The sequence below is a fragment of the Bos grunniens genome, chromosome 12, assembly GCF_055505025.1.
Source record: "Bos grunniens cultivar Pamir isolate PY7600 chromosome 12, Bosgru_T2T1.0, whole genome shotgun sequence".
NCBI classification, from domain to species: domain Eukaryota; kingdom Metazoa; phylum Chordata; class Mammalia; order Artiodactyla; family Bovidae; genus Bos; species Bos grunniens.
The window spans coordinates 32,263,485-32,287,942 of record NC_141176.1 but is presented as its reverse complement, the minus strand read 5'-3'; the positions used below and the strand labels follow the sequence as shown (position 1 = coordinate 32,287,942).

Sequence of the window (24,458 nt, the reverse complement as noted above, 5' to 3'; positions counted from 1 at the left end):
CGACTCTTTGTGACCCCATGGACTGTAGCCTACCAGGTTCCTCCATCCATGGGATTTTCCAGACAAGAGTACTGCAGTTGGGTGCCATCACCTTCTCATCACTATACTTCAACAAAATAAGGTTAAAAGATAAAATAAATGCCATCCTCCCTAAGAAAAGATTGCCTTTTCAATATCATAGTTGGTACATACAAAAGTTATGTTATTAAGGATAATAGCATGAGGAATTTTTTATCTGTGAAGCCATGACCCCACCCAAGCCCTAAAAACTTCAAATGTCATCATGTGAAAATGAGTAAATAGTGTTAATTGTATAATCACAACTCCGTGTAACATCATGAGTGAATCTCAGCATTATGTTGTTTTGTGTTCTTGTTTCTAAAAGGAAGTAGGCTCTGGAAGTCTACAGTGTATGACACCTTTTTTTGTAAAGCTCATGACCATCAGCTGTTCTTCACCCAGTCTAGGGGCAGGAGTCATGGAGCCTTTCAAAAATCTGATGAAGGAATCAGCCTTCTTCAAAGGAAAATACACACAGGCACAAGCAACATATCTCACAGGGTTTCAGAGGTTCAGGACTCCCATTAACTCTCACTCTAAATCTGCCATGTAAACAACTCAATAATGAACATTTCTATAGTAGAAATTTTATTTCCATTCATAAAATATATCACTAAATAGCTGAAAAAGTTACATATTATTTTAAAACAGATTTAAAAAATCATATTAGCTTTTCCTTAGCAAAATGCTTTTGTCTTCTGTATTTACAAGAGTATACTATACTTCAGGTAGACAATTTTCACTCAAGCCAGCCTGGGAAGGCCTTTGGATGAAGGTAGATGCTTCGGTAACGTTATCAGCTCTTCTTGCCTTGTGCAAAGGATGACTGGATTTTACAAAAGTCCCTTTGGAAACAAGAGTAAATACAGAGAGCTTCTAGAGAAAAGTCCAGCAAAGCAGCAGTTGAGAATATATTTTCACTTAGTGATGAAATTAATCTTATTTTGGTAATCTACACAGCCTGTTTAAGGTAGGCAGGGGGGATGAGGTCCTTAAGACTAAATCGTTTCTCTAGGAATCTTCACTGTGAACCTGAGGAGAGGGTAGCCCCAAGTCCACCTCTCTGCTGTAAGGTCGCCTGTTTTGGTAAACAGAAGGACGCTCTGAAACACGGCCATCCATGTTCTGATACATCTGTGTGTGGGAAAGAGATGGACACACATCACCACCTAATGACTAAGACTGCCGAGTCACACGTCTACAGTGCAAATTGTTACTTGCTTTTATTACATATAGATCATAGAGGATAGTCTATATATTAATGGACAAAGCAAATGCGGTCCTTTTATTAAGGGAGAAATCAAGTCATAGTCAAATATTTTATTTCATTATTGCTTCTTCTCTTAGATATAGAATCTCAATCTAGAAATGCTAACGCCATGCAGAAAAACCATAAAACAGAAAGGCCATTTGTGTAAAGCAACAAGGTCCTACTTGTACAGCACGGGGCCCTGTATTCAACATCCTATGATTAAGCCATAATGGAAAAGAAAACGAAGAAGAATGCATATATGTGTATACCTCAATCACTTTGCTGTACAGCAGAAATTAACCCAGCATTGTAAATCAGCTATATTTCAAATAAAATAAATTAAAAAAAAAGAGAAAGTCCCCCAAAGAGATCTGTTCTTTATACAATAAATACAGAGAACAGATTTCTTGGTTTTCACTTGGGAGTTTAGTGACTTTAAAATTTTTGTCCAAATGAAAACAGCTCCACTTTTTTGTCTCTCTGTAACATTAATACACATTCATATAGATAAACTAAGCAATCGTTGGCCAGTCGCTAAGTTGTGTCTGACTCTTTGTGAACCCATGGACTGCAGCATACCAGGCTTCCCTGTCCTTCACTATCTCTACAAGTTTGCTTAGACTCATGTCCATTGAGTCGGTGATGCTATCTAACCATCTCATTCTCTGCCACCCCTTTCTCCTTTGGCCTCCTAAGCAATATAGACAGATACATGGACAAAAAAAAAAAAAGCTGAAATCACCGTTACAGTAGATAGCTGTTCAAACACAATTTTGTCTCAGGAGGCTCGGACAGCAGAGTCTGTTGTAGATCCTTGTTAAGAACTACTAATATGTCCTTCCTATGTTACATGTGTTACATCTTTTCATTATTTACTACACATGGGCACTTCTCATCTTTTTAATGGCAGCCTAGGGTTTCACAGTACTCATGTACCATAATTAAGCTTTTGATGAACTGGTCATCGCCGACCAACGGAAAAGTGCACACATGACCTTGTCTGTCTTTGGGATAAATTGTTGTTTAGTTGCTAAGTCATGTCTGACTCTTTTGCGACTCCATGGACTGTAGCCCACCAGGCTCCTCTGTCCATGGGATTTCCCAGGCAAGAATACTGCAGTGGGTTGCCGTTTCCTGCTCTAGGTGATCTTCCTGACTCGGGGCTGGAACCTGTGTCTCCTGCATTGGCAGGCAGATTCTTTACCACTGAACCATCTGGGAGGCCCGGGCTCCCAGAACTCCAGGCCTGTGCTCTTTCTTACCTGATTGAGTTGTACATTATTCCATGTGAAGACTTGCTGTCGAGTTAGGAAAGCTCAGTACCTTCTGAAGATAGGGATTACGTTCTATTTTCTGGTCTTGTCCTCTGCACTGGTCACGTAAAAGCACTTAACTTCTTAATCAACTGATTGACATTTTCAGGAAAAGCCATTTTAAAATTTTTTCCCCTTAAAACACTTGTCCATAAGTATATCTAACCCCATATAACTTCTAAGGAGTGATCAAGACCAATTGCGATGAGGAAGGCAGCTTGGTAACTAAATTCAGTGATTAGCAAATCAGCCATGAGAGTTCTGAGTGACGGAGTTCTTTATGAAATACTGTACTGCTACCTACCGCTTCTTCTGCATCTGCCAGCTGACACCCTAAAAATGAAGTCAGGTTAGGGAAGGATGGTCGTTTCCTGGAGTCAAAAGCCCAGCAGGATTGCATTATAAAGTATCTGCAAAGACAACAGAACAGGAGCAAGACAGGAAATCTGAATGAAGCAAAATGGGTGACTTTCCACTTAACAAAGCACCATTTATTACTGCGGACCGACTTATTTATGGCGTGTTTGTCCTGAGGCAAGTAGTGTCCTAGACTCAGAACTCATATCAGAAAGGACAAGTTAGATGATGCCTTTGGACAAATACAGTGTGGACCAGAATTCAGGAGAAGGGTCCCTCAAGTAAAAACTGAAACCCAGGAAAAGGTTCAGTTGTGTTCAGAAATTCCTGAAACCAAAAGGAAGAATTTCTTTTTCTTTTCTTAAGAGGAACCATGGGAACTTCATGCTAAGGAGTTTTACTTTTTTTCTCATGGGCTGGGGGCTAGACAGACTGTACATTTCCAATTTCAGCCACTTCTCAGCCTAACCTGTACTTACATTTCTTCCGTGGCATAAAATGGTTGGTCCATCTTGAACCCACTCTGGATGAGTTTGTAGAAGTTAGCATCAGCGGGAATCCCAGGGTAAGGATTGACACCTGGAAAAACAGGAGGGCGTATGACCATTTCTTTATCATTTATTCAATCAGCAGACACACAGATCCTCGCTTCCTGGACCAGCACTGCGAGGTGCTGGGCTCCTGGCAGAAGCCATGGTCCTGCTTGAGAGCAGGTTATAGGACAGACAGACAGACACCAGCGATAAACATAAAGGGGCTCAGGCTGCAACAGAAGTTAAGACTGGGGGGAGCTCTGGGAAGGGGCGTTTCCTCCACCCTTTGAAATAGGAGTGGGGGAGGGGTGCAGAGGGCACAGAATGCAGAAGCCCAGGGAACTGCAAGTCTTACCAAGCGAGAATATTTCCCAGAGTAATATTCCGTACGACCAGACATCGCTTTTAATTGTGTAGATGCCCTCAAACAAGCTTTCAGGGGCCATCCACTTCACAGGCAGACGGGCCTGAATAAAACCCAAGCAGAGGTTGGTGGTGAATTTTCCACGAATAAACATCCCTTCTTTCCTCCAGTTAGTGAGATGATCACCTTTGTTTTCTCCCTAGTGTTAGTCGCTCTGGCCAGTCTGACTCTTTGCAACCCCATGGACTGTAGCCCGCCAGGCTCCTCTGTCCATGGCACTCTCCAGGCAAGAATACTGGAATGGGTTTCGCCATGCCTGCCTCCAGGGGATCTTCCTGATCCAGAGATCGAACCTACATCTCCAGCATTGCAGGCGATTCTTTACAGTCTGAGCCACCAGGGAAGTCCATTCTCTCCCTAAGGGCACTCTTACTGCTTCCCTGAGAAAATCTTATTTCCCAAGGGGACGTTTCTCACTGTCAGATTAATACTGTAACACATTAGCCTTAGACAAAAAAACTTTTGATTTCTTTAAAACTCAAGCTTGCATTTGGGGTTGGTAGGTTTCCAGTAGACTTTCCCTCCCCGATCCCCGCCTCCCTCCCTTCCCTCCCCCCAGTGAGGAGCAGCCAGTCACTTCCCCATAGGTAAGTGGATGCCGGTGAATTAGTGGAATATTTTGTCAAAGCATTTCTTGGAAGAATCTTAGTGGAAATCTCATCCACAGGAATGCGGTGAGAGCACACATGACACGGGGCTTGCAGAAATGACACCAGTTGGCGTCTGCAGCTTTAGTCACTCCCAGTGGCTTGAAAGCAGAGTTTCAAATGCGTGTAGCCTCAGATTAGAATCAAGACACAGGGACAGATAGGTTCCTGGGGCTGAGAGTTTTGAAGCATTCTCCATTTCATGGATTGAGAACCCTTCACTGAGCACGTTTAATCTGCCAAGTAAAAGCAAAGCTCGAGAAAGAAACCCTGTTTTAAATTCTTTTCAAAAGGATGAGCTGGGAGAATCAAGCTGGCCAGTCTGGTTCTTTTGACTCATTAAAGGAATTAATTGTGGTTCCAAATGGAATTGGCTTTCCTGCTTAAGAAACCACCAGCTAGGAGGTTGAGGACTTTAAAGCCATTAGTTCATCCTATTTATGACTGCAGCTACAATAAGGGAGGCAGAGATCCAAACTCAGCTGAGTGTCTGATTCTAGTGGGAACACAGTTTAATTTGATTTGTAACCTTTATTGTATGTTTCCCCTCCACAGACGCTTTCTTCCCTGCTGGTTTTGTTAGTTTATTCCCACAGCACTACGAGGTAGTGAGTAATCCTCATGGGAAACACTGAATCACTGTGGTTGTGCACAGACTGTGTGGCTTAGACCATTCACGATCTAACCCGTGTGCGGTGCAATATTCAGCAGGTGACGTTTCTCAACCACAGACGGGTACTTTGAGGACTGAGTCAATACCTGGAATACTTAGAATAGCACTTAGCACCCGGTAACCACAATACCAGCATTTGTTGTTATTATTCTTACTTCAAGAGTAGGGACAATAAAGCAGATAGAAATCATAAAAATGAATAGCCAGAAAGAAGAGGAGCTGAAATCCAGGTATTGTAACTCTTAAAAACCATATTCGTTCAGCTATATACCATTTTATCATCTTTTAGGAGTACTTTTAGGAGTTCTCTTATAAGTAACACACATATCCTCAGTTTTTTTTTAAACAAGCAGATTCAGTAATGTTATAGCTTCCCAGGTGAGTCTGTGGTAAAGAACCTGCCTGCAGGAGAATTGAACCGCCTGAGGGTTCAGTCCCTGCGTTGGGAAGATCCCCTGGAAGAGGAAATGGGAACCCACTCCAGTTTCCTTGCCTGGAAAATCCCAATGGACAGAAGAGCCTGGTGGGCCTCATTTCATGGGGGTCGCAAATCAGACACAAACTTAAACATCACTGATGTTTTAGGTCTCCTTGCATAATAGTAACAAGATGACAAATATTCGGCAACTAACATTTGATTTAAATACTATGCCTTTTAAAAATGTATATTTAATGTTTAATTTATATGTTGTATTGTAAATGCTGTCTTGTAATGATTACCTATTCTCATGATCGAAAGTATAACACAGTAGTCACTTAATAGCTAAAGGAAATGAAATGAGCACAAGTAACAAGATTTTTTTTTTTAAGTGTGGACTGCACTCCAAGGCCCTAATTGATAGGTGTGATGCTATTTTGTTCAACTTTTGTTACAGATGGAATAGTCCCTGATGCTGCAGAAAAACCTTGGAAGCATAAGGAAGTAGACTGCTGGGAGGAAGTTTTCTGAAGTTATCATAAATCACAAATGCACTACTGTGAGTGCAGATATTTAGATTAGCAATGACAAAACAAAATGTAGAGCACAGGGAACTATACTTGTGATAAATCATGATGGAAAAGAATATGAAAAAGAATGCATTTATATACATATATATATGCATAACTGAGTCACTTTGCTGTATAGCAGTAACACATTATAATTCTACTATATTTCAATAACTGTAATGTTGTGTTACTGCTGTACAGCAAAGTGGTTCAGTTATGCACATACATATGTGTATATATACATTCTTTTTCATATTCTTTTCCATCATATTTCAATAAAAAAAATAAAATTATATTAAGTAAAATAAAACTCCCCCCCAAACAGGATAAAACTACATAAGAAACAGGAATCTCACATTTCCCCTGATGACGTAGTTGGAATCACTCATAATATCCCGAGCCAGCCCAAAATCAGCGATCTTCGCCACTTTCCCGTGGGTCACCAGGACATTCCTGGCTGCCAGGTCTCTGTGAAGACACTAGAAAGAACGAGATGGGAGTGTGATTTACCCGGTTGTATGTTTTCACAGAGGACAATCTTTCCTATCGTTTCAAGTTCAGTAGGAGTTACAGAGGGCTTCGCTGGTGGCTCAGATGGTAAAGAATCTGCCTGCAATGCAAGAGCTGCAGGAGACGTGGGTTCGATCTGCGGGTTGGGAAGATCCCCTGGAGGAGGAAATGGCAACCCACTCCAGTATTCTTGCCTGGACAATCCCATGGACAGAGAAGCCTGGTGGGCTGCAGTCCACGGGGTAGCAAAGAGTCGGACACGACTGAGCAACTAAGCCCACAGGAGTTACAGATGATGGCAGGGCAGATCATAGAGACATCTTCTCTTTACTGAGTCCTGAGCAATCATCACAATGGGTAACACGGTGTTTGCACAAGTCAGCTGTTGTGGCTGCAGCTACTGGTGCTCCTTGGGGAACATTCCCAGAGGCCAAGGGGCCAGGTTCTGAGAAAGCAGGTCAAGCAAACCAGGTGCGTGTCTGGCTGTAAATGAGAGACACAGCAGCCCAGCCTCTGCTGGGCTCCAAAAAGAGTGCAGGAGCTTCTGGCAGAGACAAGCATGTTTCTCCTGACTGGAATGGAAAATAGCTTTGACAATAAAATGGCATAATATATTTTTAAAAATTCGGGAAAAATACTAGAAGTTTGGAAAGGTTGACTGAACTGGAATGAGAAGCAGCCCTGGGCTTCCCTGGTGGCTCAATGGTAAAGAATCTGCCTGCCAGGACTTTCCTGGTTGTCCAGTGGCTAAAACTCCATGCTCCCAATGCAGGGGGCCCAAGTTCGATCCCTGGTCAGGGAACTAGATCCCACGTGCTGCAACTAAATATCTTGCATGCTGTATCAAAGATGCGGCTTATCACAACCAAGAGCTGACACACCCAAATAAGTAAAAAAAAAAAAAAACAGAATCCACCTGCCAATGCAGGGGACACAGGTTCGATCCCTGATCTGGGAGCAACTAAGCCCCTGTGTCACAACTATTGAGCCTGTACTCTAGAGCCTGGGAGCCACAACTACTAAAAAAGAAACTTTTTTTCCTCCAAAATATTACAAAATAAAATCTCTGCCAGCCCCAGCACGAACTCTGTTCAGAAAATCTTTTCTACACGGCCTCTCCACCCTTGGGTCTGACGTGCCTGTTTCTCCCCTGGGTTCCCAGAACTTAACTGAGCATAGCATTCATCTCAGTCTAGTAGCATCTCTGCTTTTCTTTTTCTCCCCATCAGAGATAAGACCTGCCTCTGTATCTTGGCACCTGTCATGGTGCCTGGCACCGGTCAGCAGGCAATGCAGGATGGATTCACGCAGCCGCGGAGGAAACCCAGGGGCAGCCAGAGAAGTAGGGAGGAAACAAAGGGAAGAGAGTGACGGTGACTCAGAGGGACCTGCCTGGAGGGAAAACAGGGGAGAGAGTTCCAAAAAAGCAGATGTGCTGCGAACACTCTTATTAAAACAAGCCCGGGGAGGTGGGGGGGGGGGCGGTAAAAGGCAGTGCCCCTTGACCTCCAATGGTGAGTAGTTTGAATATTTACCTAACAACAGGCAACCGGGTCCCACAACAGGTCCAGCAACCGGGCTGGACCATCTAGGGAGATGCCATCAGCGTGTGTAAAGAAACTGGTGAAAGCGCTATTGCAGATGCAGAGGTGAGAAAGGGACTGACTCAGCAGCAAGCTGTGAAGACAGGAGAGGAATATGTCCCGGGATGAGGGGTGGGGAAGGATTAGGAGACAGCATTCTTTTAACTATAGAGCAGGGATGCCCAACGTTGGAAAAGCAAAGCAGAGACATCAACATATTGATTGGGTTGGCCAAAATGTCTATTTGGATTTTTCCTTTACGTCCTATGGAAAAAACCCGAACGAACTTTTGGGCCAACCCAACATCCACAAAAGAAAAAAAAAAAATTGGGATTCTAATTGGGGTTAACTGGAATTAATCTGGAGAGAACTGACTTTTAAACATAGAATCTCTCCTCTATGAACAAAATAGAACTCATTATTCAGGTCTCCCTTTTTGCCCTTTAACCAAGTTTCACAGGTTTCTTCATGTAGATCTTACATGTTTCTTGTTTATCTCAACCTGTTTCATAGTTTGGTTGTTCTTGTGAACAGAAATTTTTCCGGTCCTTCAAAGCTACTGATTTATTCCAGGTTCATCTTTTTCTTAAACCTGGGATATAGTCGACGTAATACATTATATTAGAGACAGCACATTTAAAAATTTTTCATTTATTTATTTATGAAATTTTTTGGCCACTCCACCTGGCATGTGGGATTAGTTCCCCAACCAGGGATCAAACGTGAATCCCCTGTGGTGGAAGTGTGGAGTCTTAACCACTGGGCCACCAGGGAAGTCCCTGAGAGAGCACATTATTAAAAAAAGAAAGAAAAAAGTTGAAATTATTCTCTTCAAATTCAGGGAGAAAAGGGGAGAGTGCAAAGGGGCATGGAGGAGAGGGAGGGAGAGACTAGGAGACACTAAAGGAAAAGGTAGTGGGGGAGGAAGAAATTGGGGAAATAAAGAGAAAGTAAGATGGTAAGAAAACAGGAGAGGAAGCAGCCAGACAAGTGGCTGAAGTCGGCTTACAGGCAGCAGACATGTGACGCGTCAGAGAAAGGGCAGGACTGAAAGAGTATTACAGAAAGAATGCAAAATTAGGGTAGAGTCCCTGGAATGAGGAGGCTCTGAGGTGTCTGTGTAGCAGCCCCAGTGGATTAGTAGGCTCTCATAGCAGACACAGGTGGCCAGGGTGGCCGGCCTGGCCAACAGTGCCCCCAGGATCTGAACCTCCACCCATCCCCTGGGTCAAATGCAGGACACAGGCTGAACAACCTGAAGTGACTGTCTTATCCACAACTATACGACTATACGTGGCATTGAGGTGGGATTCCTGAGGACCTCCTGTCTGGAAGTTTCGGGGACTTTGGGCAGCCTGAAAGGGCTGGGATAGCCATCATGGAATAAGGGATCCTGGACCTTTATACTACAATTAGCCAAGAGCCCCAGTAACATCTTAGGTGACTCCAACAGTGCACAGGAGGGAAAGACAGACTTGAAGGGCTGCAAGTTAAAATAAACAAGAAAAAAAAAAAAAAACCCAACCAGCACCTCTTCTTCCAAATTATCTTTTTGTTGTTGTTGTGAGTTTTGCCTTTAAAAAGGAGCTTACCGACTTAAATTCCAGAAATTCCATTCCTTTGGCCACTTGATATGCAAAGCAAAGGAGATCTTCAAAGGTCAGTACATTCAGGTCTTCTTCTTCCTCCAGCCTTTTTTGGTTTTCGTATTCAATTTCATCTGTAAAATAGAACTGGTGCTCATTTTTGCCAAAATGCAAAGAAGCTGCCTTATGGAAGGGGGGAAGGGCGAGATAAGGGGAGGGGATTTAGAAGTACAAACTATTATGTATAAAATAAGCTACAAGGATAAATTGCACAACACAAGAAATATAGCTGATAGTCTATAATGAATATACATGGAGCAGAACCTTTAAAAATTGTGAAGCACCATGTTGTACATCTGTACAATATATATTGTAACTTATATAATATTGTACATTAGCCATACTTAAAAAAAAAGTTACTTTATAAATCTCTGTGAGCACCTCCTGTACAAATGGAGCTGTTACATCATCTTTCTGGTGGCCCCAGGATTAACTTATTTATGCAGAATACTGTGAAGCCTAGGAGGCTTCCCAGGCAGCTCAGTGGTGAAGAATCCTCCTGCCAATACAGGAGACATCGGTTTGATCCCCACTTTTTGGCTGAATGACTTTGAACAGCTGAGCCACAGTTTTCTCATGTGTAAAAGGGGGCTAATCAAACTTTCCTCATTGGACTCTTAGAAGGATTGACTGGAAGAACATTAAAGGCACAGACAGTTCATAAAATGTAGTAGATAATTGGTCTTTCTTTTCCCTACATGGCAAAAATACCTAGTGCAAAAGAAAAGCATCTGGGACTTCCAGATCTCCTGGAAGACAAGTGGCAACCCATTCCAGTATTCTTGGCAGGATAATTCTGTGGACAGAAGAGCCTAGGGGGCTAGAGTCCATGGGGTCGCAGAGAGTCCGACACGACTGAGCATGCACGCATCCGCATACATGCAGCCTAGGCAGAGTCACCTAAAGAGTCTCTTTGATTAGAGGAGTGAATTCTCCAGCTCTTGGGTGATGAATCAGAGGTCTCAGGTGCTCTTCTTTTTTTTTTTTTGGCGGCGCCACATGGCTTGGGGGATCTTAGTTCTCCGACCAGGGATCGAACTCAGGCCCCCTGCATTGGAAGCACAAAGTCTTACCCTCTGGACCGCCAGGGAAGTCCCAGATGCCCTTCTTTTGCACTAGGTAGTTCTGCCATGTCGGGAAAAGAACGACCAGTTATCTACCACATATTATGAACTGTTTGTGCATTTAATGTTCTTCCGGTCAATCCTTCTAAGAGTCCAATGAGGAAAGTTTGATTAGCCCCCTTTTACACATGAGAAAACTGTGGCTCAGCTGTTCAAAGTCATCCCGCCAGAAATTGGGGGAACCCGGGGGTTAACCTGACTTCCATCTGACTCCAGAACTCATCATTACTTCCACTTACTAGGTAATAAGTGGCTCTAATAAATTTATGACTTTTAAAAAGACTAACCTGACTGATCAAATAAAATAGCCCTTCATGTTTATTAGCTGAAACATTGACATAAAATTCATAATACATACATTGACGGTTTTTTACTACCTTTAGGGCAAACATGCATTAATGAAGTCTATAGATGATGTTAGCAAAGAAAAACATGCTTTCGCATTTACACACCTTTAAAAAATATAATAATAAACACAGAACTTTTGCATCTGTTTCTATTTGGAAGCGCTGTTTAGAATAAAATATTACCTTCAGACTGAAATGAATTCCCATTGAACCCTGAGATAGGATCTGAGTCCGGGTGTATTTGAACTTCTCTTGAACCTGGCATACTATTTAAAAAAAGAAAAGTTACATCATTATTTATGTTCTTTTGAGTAGAGATTTTATTTTAAAATATACAATTCATCAAAGAAATGAATTCCAATTACAAGTGGGGTTTTAAATTAAAAGCATAGCATCAACCTGTCCTTTTCTTGTGTGTGGACATTAAAAACATCTGTGTAATTGAGCTTGTCCATCAAACTAGGTTAAGAGTGATTCCCATTCTCTGTTTGGAATCTTCTGGTTCAAAGAGGACCTCATTCAGTTCTTCCCACAAGCCTACAAGCTGGGTGTCAAAGCCACATTTCATAAAAGAGAAATTAGGCTGGATGAGATAAATATGATTTGCTGAAATCACGAAGCTAATAAGGAGTGTGACTTTCCCTATAAAAAGTCCATGCCATGCAAATCTTCTATAGAGAACTTTAAGTGTTTCATCATGGTTTTTTTTTTTTTTTTCCAAGATGGCCTTTGTAAAGCTCATTTCCTTTCCCTGTGAAATTAACAAGTAGTAACACTGAGAATCTCTGTTATGTATAACATAGAACTCTTCACTGAGGAATTCTGTATGCATGATATACAATGATTCCATTTTTTCCAGCATAAGAGTTTACTCTAATTACAATATCCATATCTTTACAAAATGGTTTAATGATTTCAGACCACAAATATTCCAAAAGTAATTGCTTTGTGTTTTTAATATCCAGTGACTGGAATGAATTGAAGGTGCTGAGTTGACCACCACAGTTGTCACTAACCAGAGTGTTGGTCACACATGACTCTGTTCTAGAACACAGATGACATTACAGAATCCTCTTGGTCTGAGAATATGAACTGAGAAAGGAACACAGAAGGGAAGATTGGTGTGAATCGTCAAGGACAGCTGCACAAAGACACACCTGGGGTCTCCATGGGGTCCCCGGCTTCAGGATGTTAGTCTGTCTCAGCACTAGAAGGCCAGAGGCATGTGCTGAAACATACATGCCAAGGAACCAAGGAATCTCTAACGCACCCTCCATACATCCCCCCATAAAGTTAAAAGTCTTTAACAAGTCCACCTCTAGAAAAAGGGACAGCTTTCGTGTAGGAGGGAAATAGAAATGCACTAGGGATTGAGGACCATTCTATCAGAGCGCCTGTGAATTCACTCTGAGAAGGGTGTTACTGAGCTACAACGTTCAAGTAATCAGCAAGAAATTTCCAAGGATGAGGATGAGCATTCTGCCAAACCTACATACAGCCTGTGGGGACCACGAACCACTCAGGAGCCCAATGGATGGCAGAGCACAGAGATGAACATCACCCCGACTTTATTTTGCTCCCATCGTTATGCCAATCAATCCACCCTAATTTTTCAAGATCCATTTTATGACTTTAGAGCTCTTTTGTGCAATACTCCCAGGACCTGCACTACTTTCTAGGAATATAACAGGGACTTTGGGAAAGGCGCTCTCTCTTCCTACCAATATCCATATGTCAATCAGGAGGCCTGACAGATTGAATTACTCACCTTTCCTAAAACTGAATATATGTCTAGGATGTGATTGTGCAAGTGGGCTGAAATCACTGGTTCAGCTACAGTGTCTGTACTGTAGGACAGGGGAAACCTCATTGTTCATATCAGCAGGGAAACTATGGCAAAGATAAATGACCCTCCTAGGTCTTCAAACACACAGACCACACTGTGCTGGACAGTGGCCCTTAGAAACTGGCTGGTGGGATGCATTTAACCATCATACTTTGTCTGCTCTGTAATGTATTATTTTAAGTCTCTTACCTGGAATTAGGGTGTGATTGGAAAGTGGGATAAAAACTGAAATTATGTTCCTTGAAAATCTCCGTCCACGTCCTGTGAAATTTTTCTCTTTTACTTCTTAGATAGTTGAGAAGGTCGCCGTAGCAACAGTATTCAAAAATCAAGTAAATTGGTCCTGAAATAGTGACGGTTTTAATTCCAGGTATACAGACACCACATAGTTTTTTTAGACATCTGTGTAGCAGAAACCTCACTCTATGAGAACTTGGTGGGGAGAAGTGGGAGGACAATTCTCTCCGAACCTATCTCATCTTGGACTTTAAAGTCAATTTCAGTTTTTTGTCCAGACTCTTTGGAAAGCTGTCTCTTCTTGCCTTCCACTTTGGCTCAGCCAATAACCACTGGCCCCCAGGATTCTCCAGTTTACAATGGATAATAATATGCTGCCTGCACTGGGACCACTTGGTAAATATATGCTGATTTGTGGTTTGCCTGAGGAGGGAGAAATATATCCCTGCTGCTGCTGTTGCTGCATTGCTTCAGTTGTGTCCAACTCTGTGCGACCCCATAAAGGGCAGCCCACCAGACTTCCCGTCCCTGGGATTCTCCAGGCAAGAACACTGGAGTGGGTTGCCATTTCCTTCACCAATGCATGAAAGTGAAAAGTGAAAGTGAAGTCGCTCAGTCGTATCCGACTCTAGCGACCCCATGGACTACAGCCTACCAGCCTCCTCCGTCTATGGGATTTTCTAGGCAAAAGTACTGGAGTGGGGTGCCATTGCCTTCTCCGAATATATCCCTAGTCACCTCTTAAAGGGCTTCCGAGGTGCTGCTAGTGGTAAAGAATCTGCCTGCTAATGCAGGAGACAGCAAGAGATGCAGGTTTGATCCCTGGGTCGGGAAGATCCCCTGGAGGATGGCACAGCAACCCACTCCAGTAATTCTTGCCCAGAGATCCCATGGACAGAGGAGCCTGGCGGGCTGCAGTGCATGGGGTTGCAAAGAGTCAGACCTGACTAAAGTGACTTAGCACGCATGCACCTCTTAAATCCATTTTCTCCTTATTTCTGGCTGGCTGACCCCAAAGGAGTGACGTTTGGGCACAGGGTTCGGGCAATTCCAGGCAGAAGGGAGAGAATCAGAGCGTGGGCTCCACTGGATTCTCGGAGAATAGAGTTTGAAGGCCCTCCATGGCTGTACTTATTTAAAGCAGCCCAATTGGGGCAGTGGCCAAGCTCTGCAGCCAGGGAGAAGCACCTCCTGGGCAGGTAGAGAAACACAAAATGTGCTTGCGATGTTGTTATTATTATTTTTTTTAATTTAACTTTTTTGCCATGTCACGCCACGAGGCTTGCAGAGTCTTAGTTCCCTGACCAGGAATTGAACCCTGGACACGGCAGTGAACATGCCATGTCCTAACCACTGGTGGTGGTGATGGTTCAGTGCCTAAGTCATGTCCGACTCTTTGCGACCCCATGGACTGTAGCCCGCCAGGCTTCTCTGTCCATGGGATTCACCAGGCAGGAATACTGGAGCGGGTTGCCATTTCCTGTTCCAGGGGATCTTCTTGACCCAGGGATAGAACCCGTGTCTCCTCCACTGCAGGCGGATTCTTTACCGCTGAGCCACCAGGGAAGGCCCCTGATCACTAGATAGCCAGGGAATTCCTTTTAAGTAAGTTAGAATTCCATGACATTGCCCAGTGAAGACTGGCATTGTCTACACTGATGCATTTAACCCTGAAGCACTGTATGTCTAATCCCACTTGGGTTTGGGGGCCCACACTGTGACTGAGAAAAGGAGAGAAACAGGACAACAAACACCATCTTTGTCTCCAGGCTAAAATCTTCTAGGTGATCTGAGTGGGAACCGGTTACCTGACAGGGTGCACGCCCCCAGGAGATTCACGATATTCTCGTGGCTGCCCAGGTGGGTCATCATTTTGAGTTCAGACATGAGAGCCTCTCTCTCCGAGCTGTCTGCTTTTTCTGTCAATGGCAGGGCATCACAAATGAAAAATGGAAGTAAAATAGGTATTTTAGATTATTTGATAAATTAAAATCTTCCTCTGTTCAGAGAAGATTTGCATAAGAGTTTTAAAATACATTCAATAATACAAACATTTTGAATAGTAATGCACTATGTTTTAAGGCAGAATTTCAAAGATTGCAGCATGAAAGTTGAATCAAATAATGTGCTTTTTCTACTGGACTTTACTCTGCATGCAACATAAAAACCTTTAGAATTGACCCTTAAACAAGAAAAGAAAAAAAATAATAACACATGACTTTCCTCCACAGTAGAAGTTAATGAATATGCTGAAGGGAGAAGCATGCTTTTTTTTTTTTTTTTGACTCTTGGTTTGTTGAAGTCATAGAGTGACAAGATGGGAATGTTAGTGAGGGTTCCAGCCTGTGATCCTCAGATCTAGAACCTTAAATTTGTCAGGAATCCAATGGTCAGGAGGTCATGCAAGCTGCCTGAGTGCTCAGTTGCTAAGGTGGCTCTGACTCTTTGTGACTCTATGGACTGTAGCCCTCCAGGTTACTCTGTCCATGGGATTTTCCAGCCAAGGATATTGGAGTGGGTTGCTATTTCCTTCTTTGGGGGTTTTCCCCACCCAGGGATTGAACCCGCCAACCCACGTCTCCTGCATTGGCAGGCAGATTCTTTACTGCTGAGCTACCTGGGAAGCCTGGTGAGAAGGTCAGGGAGGACCAATTCTCACCGACCAAGTTCTCAAGAAACTCCTTACTTGATAATGAGGACCATCACTGCTGACTAGGCTAGAATGTATCTACTACTTCCCCTGGAGTAAGGCTAGATAGTTTAGCAAATTTTACTTGGCATCTTGCTTAGAAATGTGGCATGGAGGTACTTATTGGTGAATTTAAAGATCTCCTGTTATTGAGGCCAATGTGCCAAGGTAGTCAGGACACCTGCGCTGCCAGGAGGCTGCTGGAGCCCTAGAGGCCAGGGCAGGGTCTCAGGATCTTGCCCTCCAGGCACCCACCCCTCTGTTTCTTTACATTCAATGGAGATTTGATTGGTTATTTCTGGGTGTCATTGTTTCATCCTGGAAGATGCTAGCCTTTGTGCGGCTTTTCCAGAGCTTCAGTACATCTACTTTGACTTGTGTGAGCTCTCAGGAGCATCTGGATTTCCAGCTCCTTGGCCTAGGAGTGACATCGGGACCCACTCTGCATCCCATCTCCTGCTGCCTCATGTTGTACAAGGATTCGTGCCTTTCGGGTGTCCATGTCCTTCCTCATGACCCAAAGGACATACTTTACAACGACCCTAACTTTTTCAAAGCACTTTCATATACCACTACCTGACTTTCATTCATTCATTCAACAAGTATTTATTGAATGCCTATTGGGTAGGAGGCAATGTGCCAGGACTTGGGGGGAATAAATAGTAGAAAGACACAGCCCCTGTCTTCCTGGAGCTCAGAGCCCCCCTGAAAGGGGAGACAAGTAAATGAACATAGTGTCATTAAATGCCATATGGGACGAGCGAATCTATTGATGAAACAGAAGCAGACTCACAGACATAAAGAACAGACTTGTGGTTGCCAAGGAGGAGGGGTGTGGGGGGAGAGGTGGACTGGGAGTTTGAGGTTAGCAGATGCAAATTATTATCTATAGGATGGACAAGCAACAAGGTCCTACTGTATAGCAGAGGGAACTAAATTCAATATCCTATGATAAACCATCACGAAGAAGAATATAAAAAATAATGTACACATATGTACAACTGAGTCACTTTGCTGTATAGCAGAAACTAATACAGCACTATAAATCATACTTCAGTATAAATTATACTTCAATAAAAATAAAAAACAAATGCCACGTGGAAAATGAATGTAGCATGCTGCCCCACACAAGAGGGACACCTAACTCAGACTTGGGAAGGGTGGGGAAGGGGATACTAAATGTTTATGCTGAGACCTGAGGGAAAACAGGAGTTAACCAAGTGAACTCAGAGTGGGAAGGATGAGGAAGAAGTCCTGAAGTCACTGGATGGGCCAAGATCAAGAAAGAGGACCACATGGAAGCAACCTAAATGTCCATCAACAGAGGAATGGAGAAAAAAGATGAGGTACAATGGAATATTACTCGGCCATGAAAAGGCATGAGACTGTGTTGTTTGCAGAGACACGGACAGATCTAGAGACAGTCAAACAGTGAAGTAAGTCACAAAGAGAAAAACAAATACCATACAATATCACTTATATGTGAAACCTAGGAAAACGGTACAGGTGAATTTATTTGCAAAGCAGACACAGAGAACAAGCTTATAGATACCAAGGGGTGGAGGAGTAGGATGAACTGAGAGACTGGGATTGAAATATATACACTGTTGATACTATGTATAAAATAGATAACTAATGAGAACCTACTGTAGAGCACAGGGAACTCGACATAATTCTCTATGGTGACCTAAATGGGAAGGAAATCTAAAAAAGAGGAAATATACGTATATGTGTAACTGACTCACTTTGCTGTACAGCAGAAACTAACACAGCATTGCAAAGCAACTACGTGTGAGTGTGCGCTCAGTTGTGTCTGACTTTTTTGCAACCTCATGGACTGTAGCCCACCAGCTCCTTCTGTCCATGAAATTCTCCAGGTAAGAATACTGGAGCAGGTTGCCATTTCCTATACTCCAGGGTATCTTCCCAACCCAGGGATCAAACCCACGTCTCTTGCGTCTCCTGCATTGGCAGATGGATTTTTTACCCCAGGAAACCTCAAAGCAACTACACTCCAATGAAATTTAAAAAAAGAAAAAGAAAGAGATAGAGGACAGCATCCAAAATATACAGATCTGCCCTTATGAGGCTTGCAGACTACGGGGGCAGCTAACACACTAGTTAAATAACTAAACAGCCATGTAATTATAGTTGTGATCAATTTTATGGGAGGGAAAAGCCCAGAGGGAGCTAGGCTATAGCATCTAGCAAGGAACTTGAGCTCATCTGGGGCGTGAGAACGGCTTCCCAGAGGAAGTGGTATCTGAGCTGAGATCTACAGGAGGAGCAGGCGGTGACGCCGTGAAAGGGGAAGGGGAAGGATGGATGTGCAAAGGCCCTGAGGCGGGAAGAGCACGTCACTCCAGAGGAACTGAGAGCTGCGAGGGCAGAGGCAAGCTGCAGCCACGTCGTGCTGGGCTGTGTGGACTGTGCAAGATGAAAGCAACTGGGAAGGTTAAGTAGGAAAATTATGTGACCAGCTTTGCATTTCAGAAGCATCACTTGGGCTTCAGAATCCAGAAGGAGGTTAGAGTGCATATAGAGTAGCTTCTTTGAAGGTTGGTGCATCCATTCAGAAGAGATAGGCAGTAACAGGGGTTAAGAGAAAAGAGGATGGACTCAAGAGGCACCTGCAGGAAGCCTGATAGGAATAGTTACAATGAGGATGGTTTCTAGGATGAGTCAGTCCCAGGTCCCTGGTTGGCCCAACTGGGTGGCCTGTGGCCAGTCACTGGTACTTATAACCAACCGGTGAGAGAGGGATTATCAACCAAGGGCCAGGGTTGGAAGAGTCCACTTTGGATAGGCTGTCTTTGAGGGACCCTGGAGACATTCAGGCATGTGGACATAACCCGAAGCTTAGCAGGGAGATGCAATCGTGAGAACCATTGGTACACGGGATGAGGTCATGGGCGAGCTGAGACAGCCCTTGAGTATGAGGAGTGGAAAGGAAAGTGGGACCCGGAGTAAGCCTTCAGGAACTCCACGTGAGAGATGGATGAGAAGATGAGGGAGCAGCCAAGGACAGTGCAGCAGTCAGAGGGTGGGAGGAAACCAGAAGAATACAGCGCCATGGAAACTGAAGGAAGAGAGCACATAAAGGTGGAGGGAACCGTCGATCGTGCCAACTGGTGCTGAAAATTCAAGCAACATGAGGACAGAAAAATGCTCATTAGACTTAGTTCATGGTGGAGGCAATGGAGGGTGGGCTCATGATCACTTAGAGCCAGCTGGGGGCGCTCTTGCTAAGTGAATGATGCTCACAGAGGCTGTTGGGAGGGAGGGGTGAGAAACGAGTGGGGATACAGAAGGCACCGATTCCCTCTTCTACCCGGCGCCCATGTCACCATGTAAGACACACAGCTGCCTGTAGCAACGGTAACCCCAAAGCTGAAAAGCACCTAAGCAGACAGAGGAGAGGAAGAAGAGGTGGACTTGAGTTCTATATTCATGACTTAGTGGACACCAACCCCAACTCACTCCCTTTTAAGCTTTGAAGCCGGGCAAGCAGTACCCATAACCATGATGGAAAAGAGGAGGTGGCAGGCGGCACCTCCCCTCTTGGCGCGTCTCTGTACCTTTCAGCATCTTGACTGCAACCTGGATGGAGACCCCTGTCTTACTAATTCCGTAGGCGGTCGCATTCATCACTTTTCCAAAAGCACCCGACCCCAGGACCTTCCCTGCAAGACACGTGGTGAGTGAGTGAGCGTTCGCTGAGGATTTTCCCACAGGAAGGAAACAGGTGAAACATCTGATTCTTACCAAATTCTAAGTTTTCTCTTGGAAACTCCCATTTGAGATCATACTCATATTCTCTGAAGTCAATGTACAAGTACTCGTTATCCAGAGAGCCGGTCACCTGCACCATCTGCAGCTGGCTTTCGTAACGAAATTGCTTCCGAGAGGAAATAATGAGTCAGTTAGCCACAGGGCATTCTTTAGATATGGGACACAGTGACAGCTTTTTTTTTTTAAACCTTTGCTTTTACCTTTTTGTACTTGTGACAAATCAGCATGGTTAAAACGGCAATGAAGGGAAGACAGAGGCCAATTGTCGCATAGAATGAGATGTTGTCCTGGATGGAAGGGAAGGGCCCTGCAACAGAAGAGCATCCCGGAGCAGTGGGTGAGAACCCGGAGATCGCAGGCTCGCTGCAACCTCTCACATCCTGTCTGAGGGGCTGTTATTTGTGATGCTTACAAGCCCTCTATGCACAGAAGCCCACAGAAAAATCAGGCCATGTTCATATAAAGAACACTTCCCTCCCAGAAAATTTTAGATGATTCTGAACCCATTTTATTTATTTGGCCACACCCTCTGGCATGTGGGATCTTAGTCCCCTGACCAGGGTTGGAACCCATGCCCCCTGCATTGATGCACAGAGTCTTAACCACTGGTTGGTCAGGGGAGTCCCTCTGAGCCCAGTGTAAAAAATCATTTACTAGGGGTTTTAAGGATTACACCTATTTAAACCCACAGGATAGTCAAGCCAGATTAGAAAAAAAAAAAAAAGAAGAAGTCTGTCTACCATATATAAAATAGATAAACAACACAGTCCTAGTATATAGCACAGGGGACTATATTTAATACCTTGTAATAAACTATAATGGAAAAGAATCTGCAAAGTCACACGTGTGACTGAATCAAGAATGTTTTTCTACTATACATAAAGTAGACAAACAACACAGTCCCACTATACAGCAAAGGGAACTATCAACATATTCTGTATTTTGTAATAAACTATAATGGAAAAGAATTTGAAAAAGAATACACATATAAAACTGCATCACTTTGCTGTACACCCAAGACTAACACAACAACATTGTAAATCAACTATACCTCAATTTGAAAAAAAAAAGAAACTTGTGTTCCCACAATGAAGCTGTCATATGAATGTGGGGAAGTTAGTTTGGGGATGCTGGTGATTCTAAACCATTAGTGTAGGCGGCCAGGTTTCAGAATTGCTTAATTTCAGAGGGCTCTAAATATCAAACCAAAAATGATAAAACAGCAGGCTAAAAGGCAAATAAGGAGATTAACTGAAAGGGAAAGAGGTAAAGATTCCAAATTACTACATCTGTCTCCCTGGATCTGGATCTCTGTTTGTTGTTGCTGTTGTTCAGTCGCTAAGTTGCGTCCGACTCTTTGCGACCTCAGGGACTGTAACCCACCAGGCTCCTCTGTCCATGGGATTCTCCAGGCAAGAACCTGGAGGTTTGCCATTTCCTTCTCCAGGGGATCTTTCTGATCCAGGGATCAAATTTGAGACTCCTGCTTGGCAGGCAGATTCCTTACCACTGAGCCACGAGGGTTGTCAGGGTAGATGCCCACTATACCAGGAGTTTGGGGTTCTACCCACATTACCTGAATTCATGAGTTACAGTAACATCAGTAGAAGTCACTCTGCCCTTAAACTACAGAACATGTATATTCACTGGGGATTCCTGCCTGACTCAAAAAGCCTTCTCATCTCACACACTGAATCTGCACACTCTTGTAAAACTCCCCCAAATAAAAGCCAAAGACAGGGCTTAACTTCTAGTGGGGAATTCCTGAAGGTGGCATGTTTCAATAGTGATTGCTGTCTACCTGGTGAGCTCAGAAGGATTGTCTCACAGGACGTGCCGAGGGCGTTATAGGCACAACACTTCACCAGGAACCCTTTGACAGCCTCACTCATGTTCAGCGTGCTGCTCGATATCCACTGTCCAAACACTTTCCTGTTGGCCTTTTTATTCCAAATTCCTTCTGTGATTTCTTCTGTGCAGCTGAAAAGAAATGGCAGAGAAGTCAGAGGGGCATGGCTGTCATCAGATTAGAAGTGAGGGTTTCTCTAATGGGGTCTGTAAGAGACACATCTATTATAGGTTATCAGAAACAATCTGATCATTGAGAATTATGGTCGACTAGGAAGGTAAGCATTTGAAATGCTCTAGCGTTTCTTCTTAAACTGAATTCACGAGAAAGCGTCAGTATGTCAGAGAGAGTTTCATGTTCTTCTAACACAGGAGAGGCCAAGGTCCTCATTACTTGGGGGACTTGTCTGAGCACTTCTTCCAGGTCCAAGATGGTATAGGGTACCCATCAGAGGAGCAAGAAGCCTGACTTGCAGATGCCTCAGCCAGCACTTGAGGTTTCCCTGTAGAAAACAAGAGGAAAAACAAGCTCATGGAGTAATGCACTTTTCAGAAAGGCTTTCCAAGTCAGGTTTATAGAGGCTGCCCGTGCACTGTAAGCAGTTGTGCTTCTTGGAGGGTGTCTCAGGCAGGACTCAAAGAGGGTGTCCTTTCCCCTTGTCACGTCACCTTTGGTGCAGGCAGCCCTGCCACCTCTCTGGGGAGCACCCCCTGGCCAACACTAGACCCTTCCTGGAGAGAACGCAGGTGTAGACTCTATCTACTTGCTCACCCTAAAATGAGTCTTAGCTTCAGGAGAAGCATCTGCAGAAAAAGTCCAACGAAAGGTACTCTCCTCTTTTCATAGACCAAAGGAACAAAAACTATTAAAACAACTAAATGGCAGGTAGTATGACTTTTGGCCTTTTCTTAACATGATCTTTCAAAGTACTAAAACCAATAAAGTGACACACTAAAGCCCCTTCAGAAAGGACATGGACTCAGCATCTTAACTTAAAAGGATGAGCCCAGAAAGAGGTCTGTGTGTCAACAGAGCCAGGAGATATGAAAGTACAATTTCAGAACACTTCCACAGGTCAACACAGTTTCATCACACTCCTTCCCTAAGCCATTGCTTAGCTCTTTCTGGTCCGAGTTAATACATGATTAAGGAGTCACAAGAGTGAAATAAAATTTCTTGACTACTTCACTTCTTTTTTAATTTTGATTGATTTATTTTTAACCGGAGGATAATTGCTTCACAATATTGCATTGGTTTCTGCCATACATCAGCATGAATCAGCCATAGGTATATGTACATCCCCTTCCCCTTGACCCTCCTCGCGTCTCCCACCCCGTCCCATCCCTGTAGGTGGTCACAGAGCCCCGATTTGAGCTCCCTGCCTTATATAGCAAGTCCCCCTGGCCATCTAATTTAATATGGTAATGTATGCCTCCATGCTACTCTCTCCATTCACCCCACCCTCTTCACTTACTTCTTATATTCAGTGTGAACTCTTTTGTGAACTGGGCGTCATCATTTTCTGCATGGAAGATATACTGTCCTGGCTGGTGTTTATGGTTGCAAAACTTAGATATGCTGTTGGAAAAAGAGTTAAAGACAGACTTAGCCAGATTCTTTGAGGAGATGCTGAAATGAGCGATGGTGTGCTTGGGAAGAGTCTCCCTGGAGACACTTCAGTTTCTCAAGCTCAGTGGACAGGAGGTGTCTTCACTTGCTACTCAAAGCGTGGTCCATAAACAGGCAGCATCAGCCTCGATATTATCTGGGAATTTGTTAGAAATACAAAGTCCCAATCCCCCTCCACCCCCACACACACACCTACTGAGAGTCTGCATTTTAAGATGATTTCCTTGTGATTCACATGCACTTTAAAGGTTGAGAAGCACTGATCCAGGCTGGGGCTCCTAAGAGAGACAAGAAGGTTCCAGCCACTACGGTTACATCCATTCCAGACTAGTCTGACTTCCCAGAAACATGGAAAAACCTTGGCGGGTGGCAGAGCCCATGACCCCTCAACCTTCTGAAAGGACAGCTCTCTGAAGTTGGTCCACGGCAGGACCTATGACCAGCCCTTGACTCCCATAGCAATTAACAGTGACGAGGGCTCAGATCCACTGAGTTTGTCCAGAAATCTCTGGGTGGTCTCAGCAGGCTCTAGTATCTTCTTGGAGTGCTCATCCATCTTACCTACCAGGTATCTGGTATTGGGGATTACCCGTTATACCTACCAGGTACATCGTACAGGGGATCAAGTTAGGCCAACTGATCAGGGACCCTGGAAAACAACCTAATTATTTAGACCTGATGGAGAAAGCAGGGAGAGGATGCTGTGGACTCCTAAGCAGGAGAGGAAAGTGATGAACAGTATTTCAGTTGAGAGGGAAATGCAGCAGGAAAGTGTATGGGAGGGAAGTCTGGAAGTAGTTGTTCAAATACGCAGCAAGTCCTTCATTCATTCATGGATTCACTCATTCATTCTCCCATCAATGGCACAGGCTGTTTGTGGGAGGAATTCAGAATACAACAGTCAGTCAGAAAAATCAGATTTCTGTTCTCACAGAACGAAGTGTTCAAAGGCAGACAGGT

At 43.9% G+C, this 24,458-nt stretch overlaps 1 protein-coding gene across 3 annotated transcripts in view; it reads right to left on the bottom strand.

Moving 5' to 3' along the window:
- Positions 1-631: 631 nt before the first annotated feature.
- FLT3 (fms related receptor tyrosine kinase 3) overlaps positions 632-24,458 on the bottom strand; it is a 69,679-nt gene continuing 45,852 nt past the window's right edge. For 2 of the 3 annotated variants that reach the window (XM_086328492.1, XM_086328491.1), the window contains exons 10-24: positions 23,344-23,447; positions 22,263-22,371; positions 21,822-22,000; positions 20,221-20,327; positions 19,994-20,126; positions 19,807-19,911; positions 15,348-15,458; positions 13,492-13,645; positions 11,640-11,722; positions 9,932-10,059; positions 6,603-6,725; positions 3,871-3,982; positions 3,462-3,561; positions 2,930-3,035; positions 632-1,194 (exon numbers count right to left, since the gene is read on the bottom strand). In XM_086328492.1, coding sequence (XP_086184618.1) covers positions 1,072-1,194; positions 2,930-3,035; positions 3,462-3,561; positions 3,871-3,982; positions 6,603-6,725; positions 9,932-10,059; positions 11,640-11,722; positions 13,492-13,645; positions 15,348-15,458; positions 19,807-19,911; positions 19,994-20,126; positions 20,221-20,327; positions 21,822-22,000; positions 22,263-22,371; positions 23,344-23,447 — 1,777 coding nt within the window. In that variant the 3' untranslated portion in view covers positions 632-1,071. Of the gene's footprint in view, positions 1,195-2,929; positions 3,036-3,461; positions 3,562-3,870; positions 3,983-6,602; positions 6,726-9,931; positions 10,060-10,841; positions 11,034-11,639; positions 11,723-13,491; positions 13,646-15,347; positions 15,459-19,806; positions 19,912-19,993; positions 20,127-20,220; positions 20,328-21,821; positions 22,001-22,262; positions 22,372-23,343; positions 23,448-24,458 lie in introns of those variants that run through there. The other variant, XM_086328493.1, reaches the window with a different exon arrangement.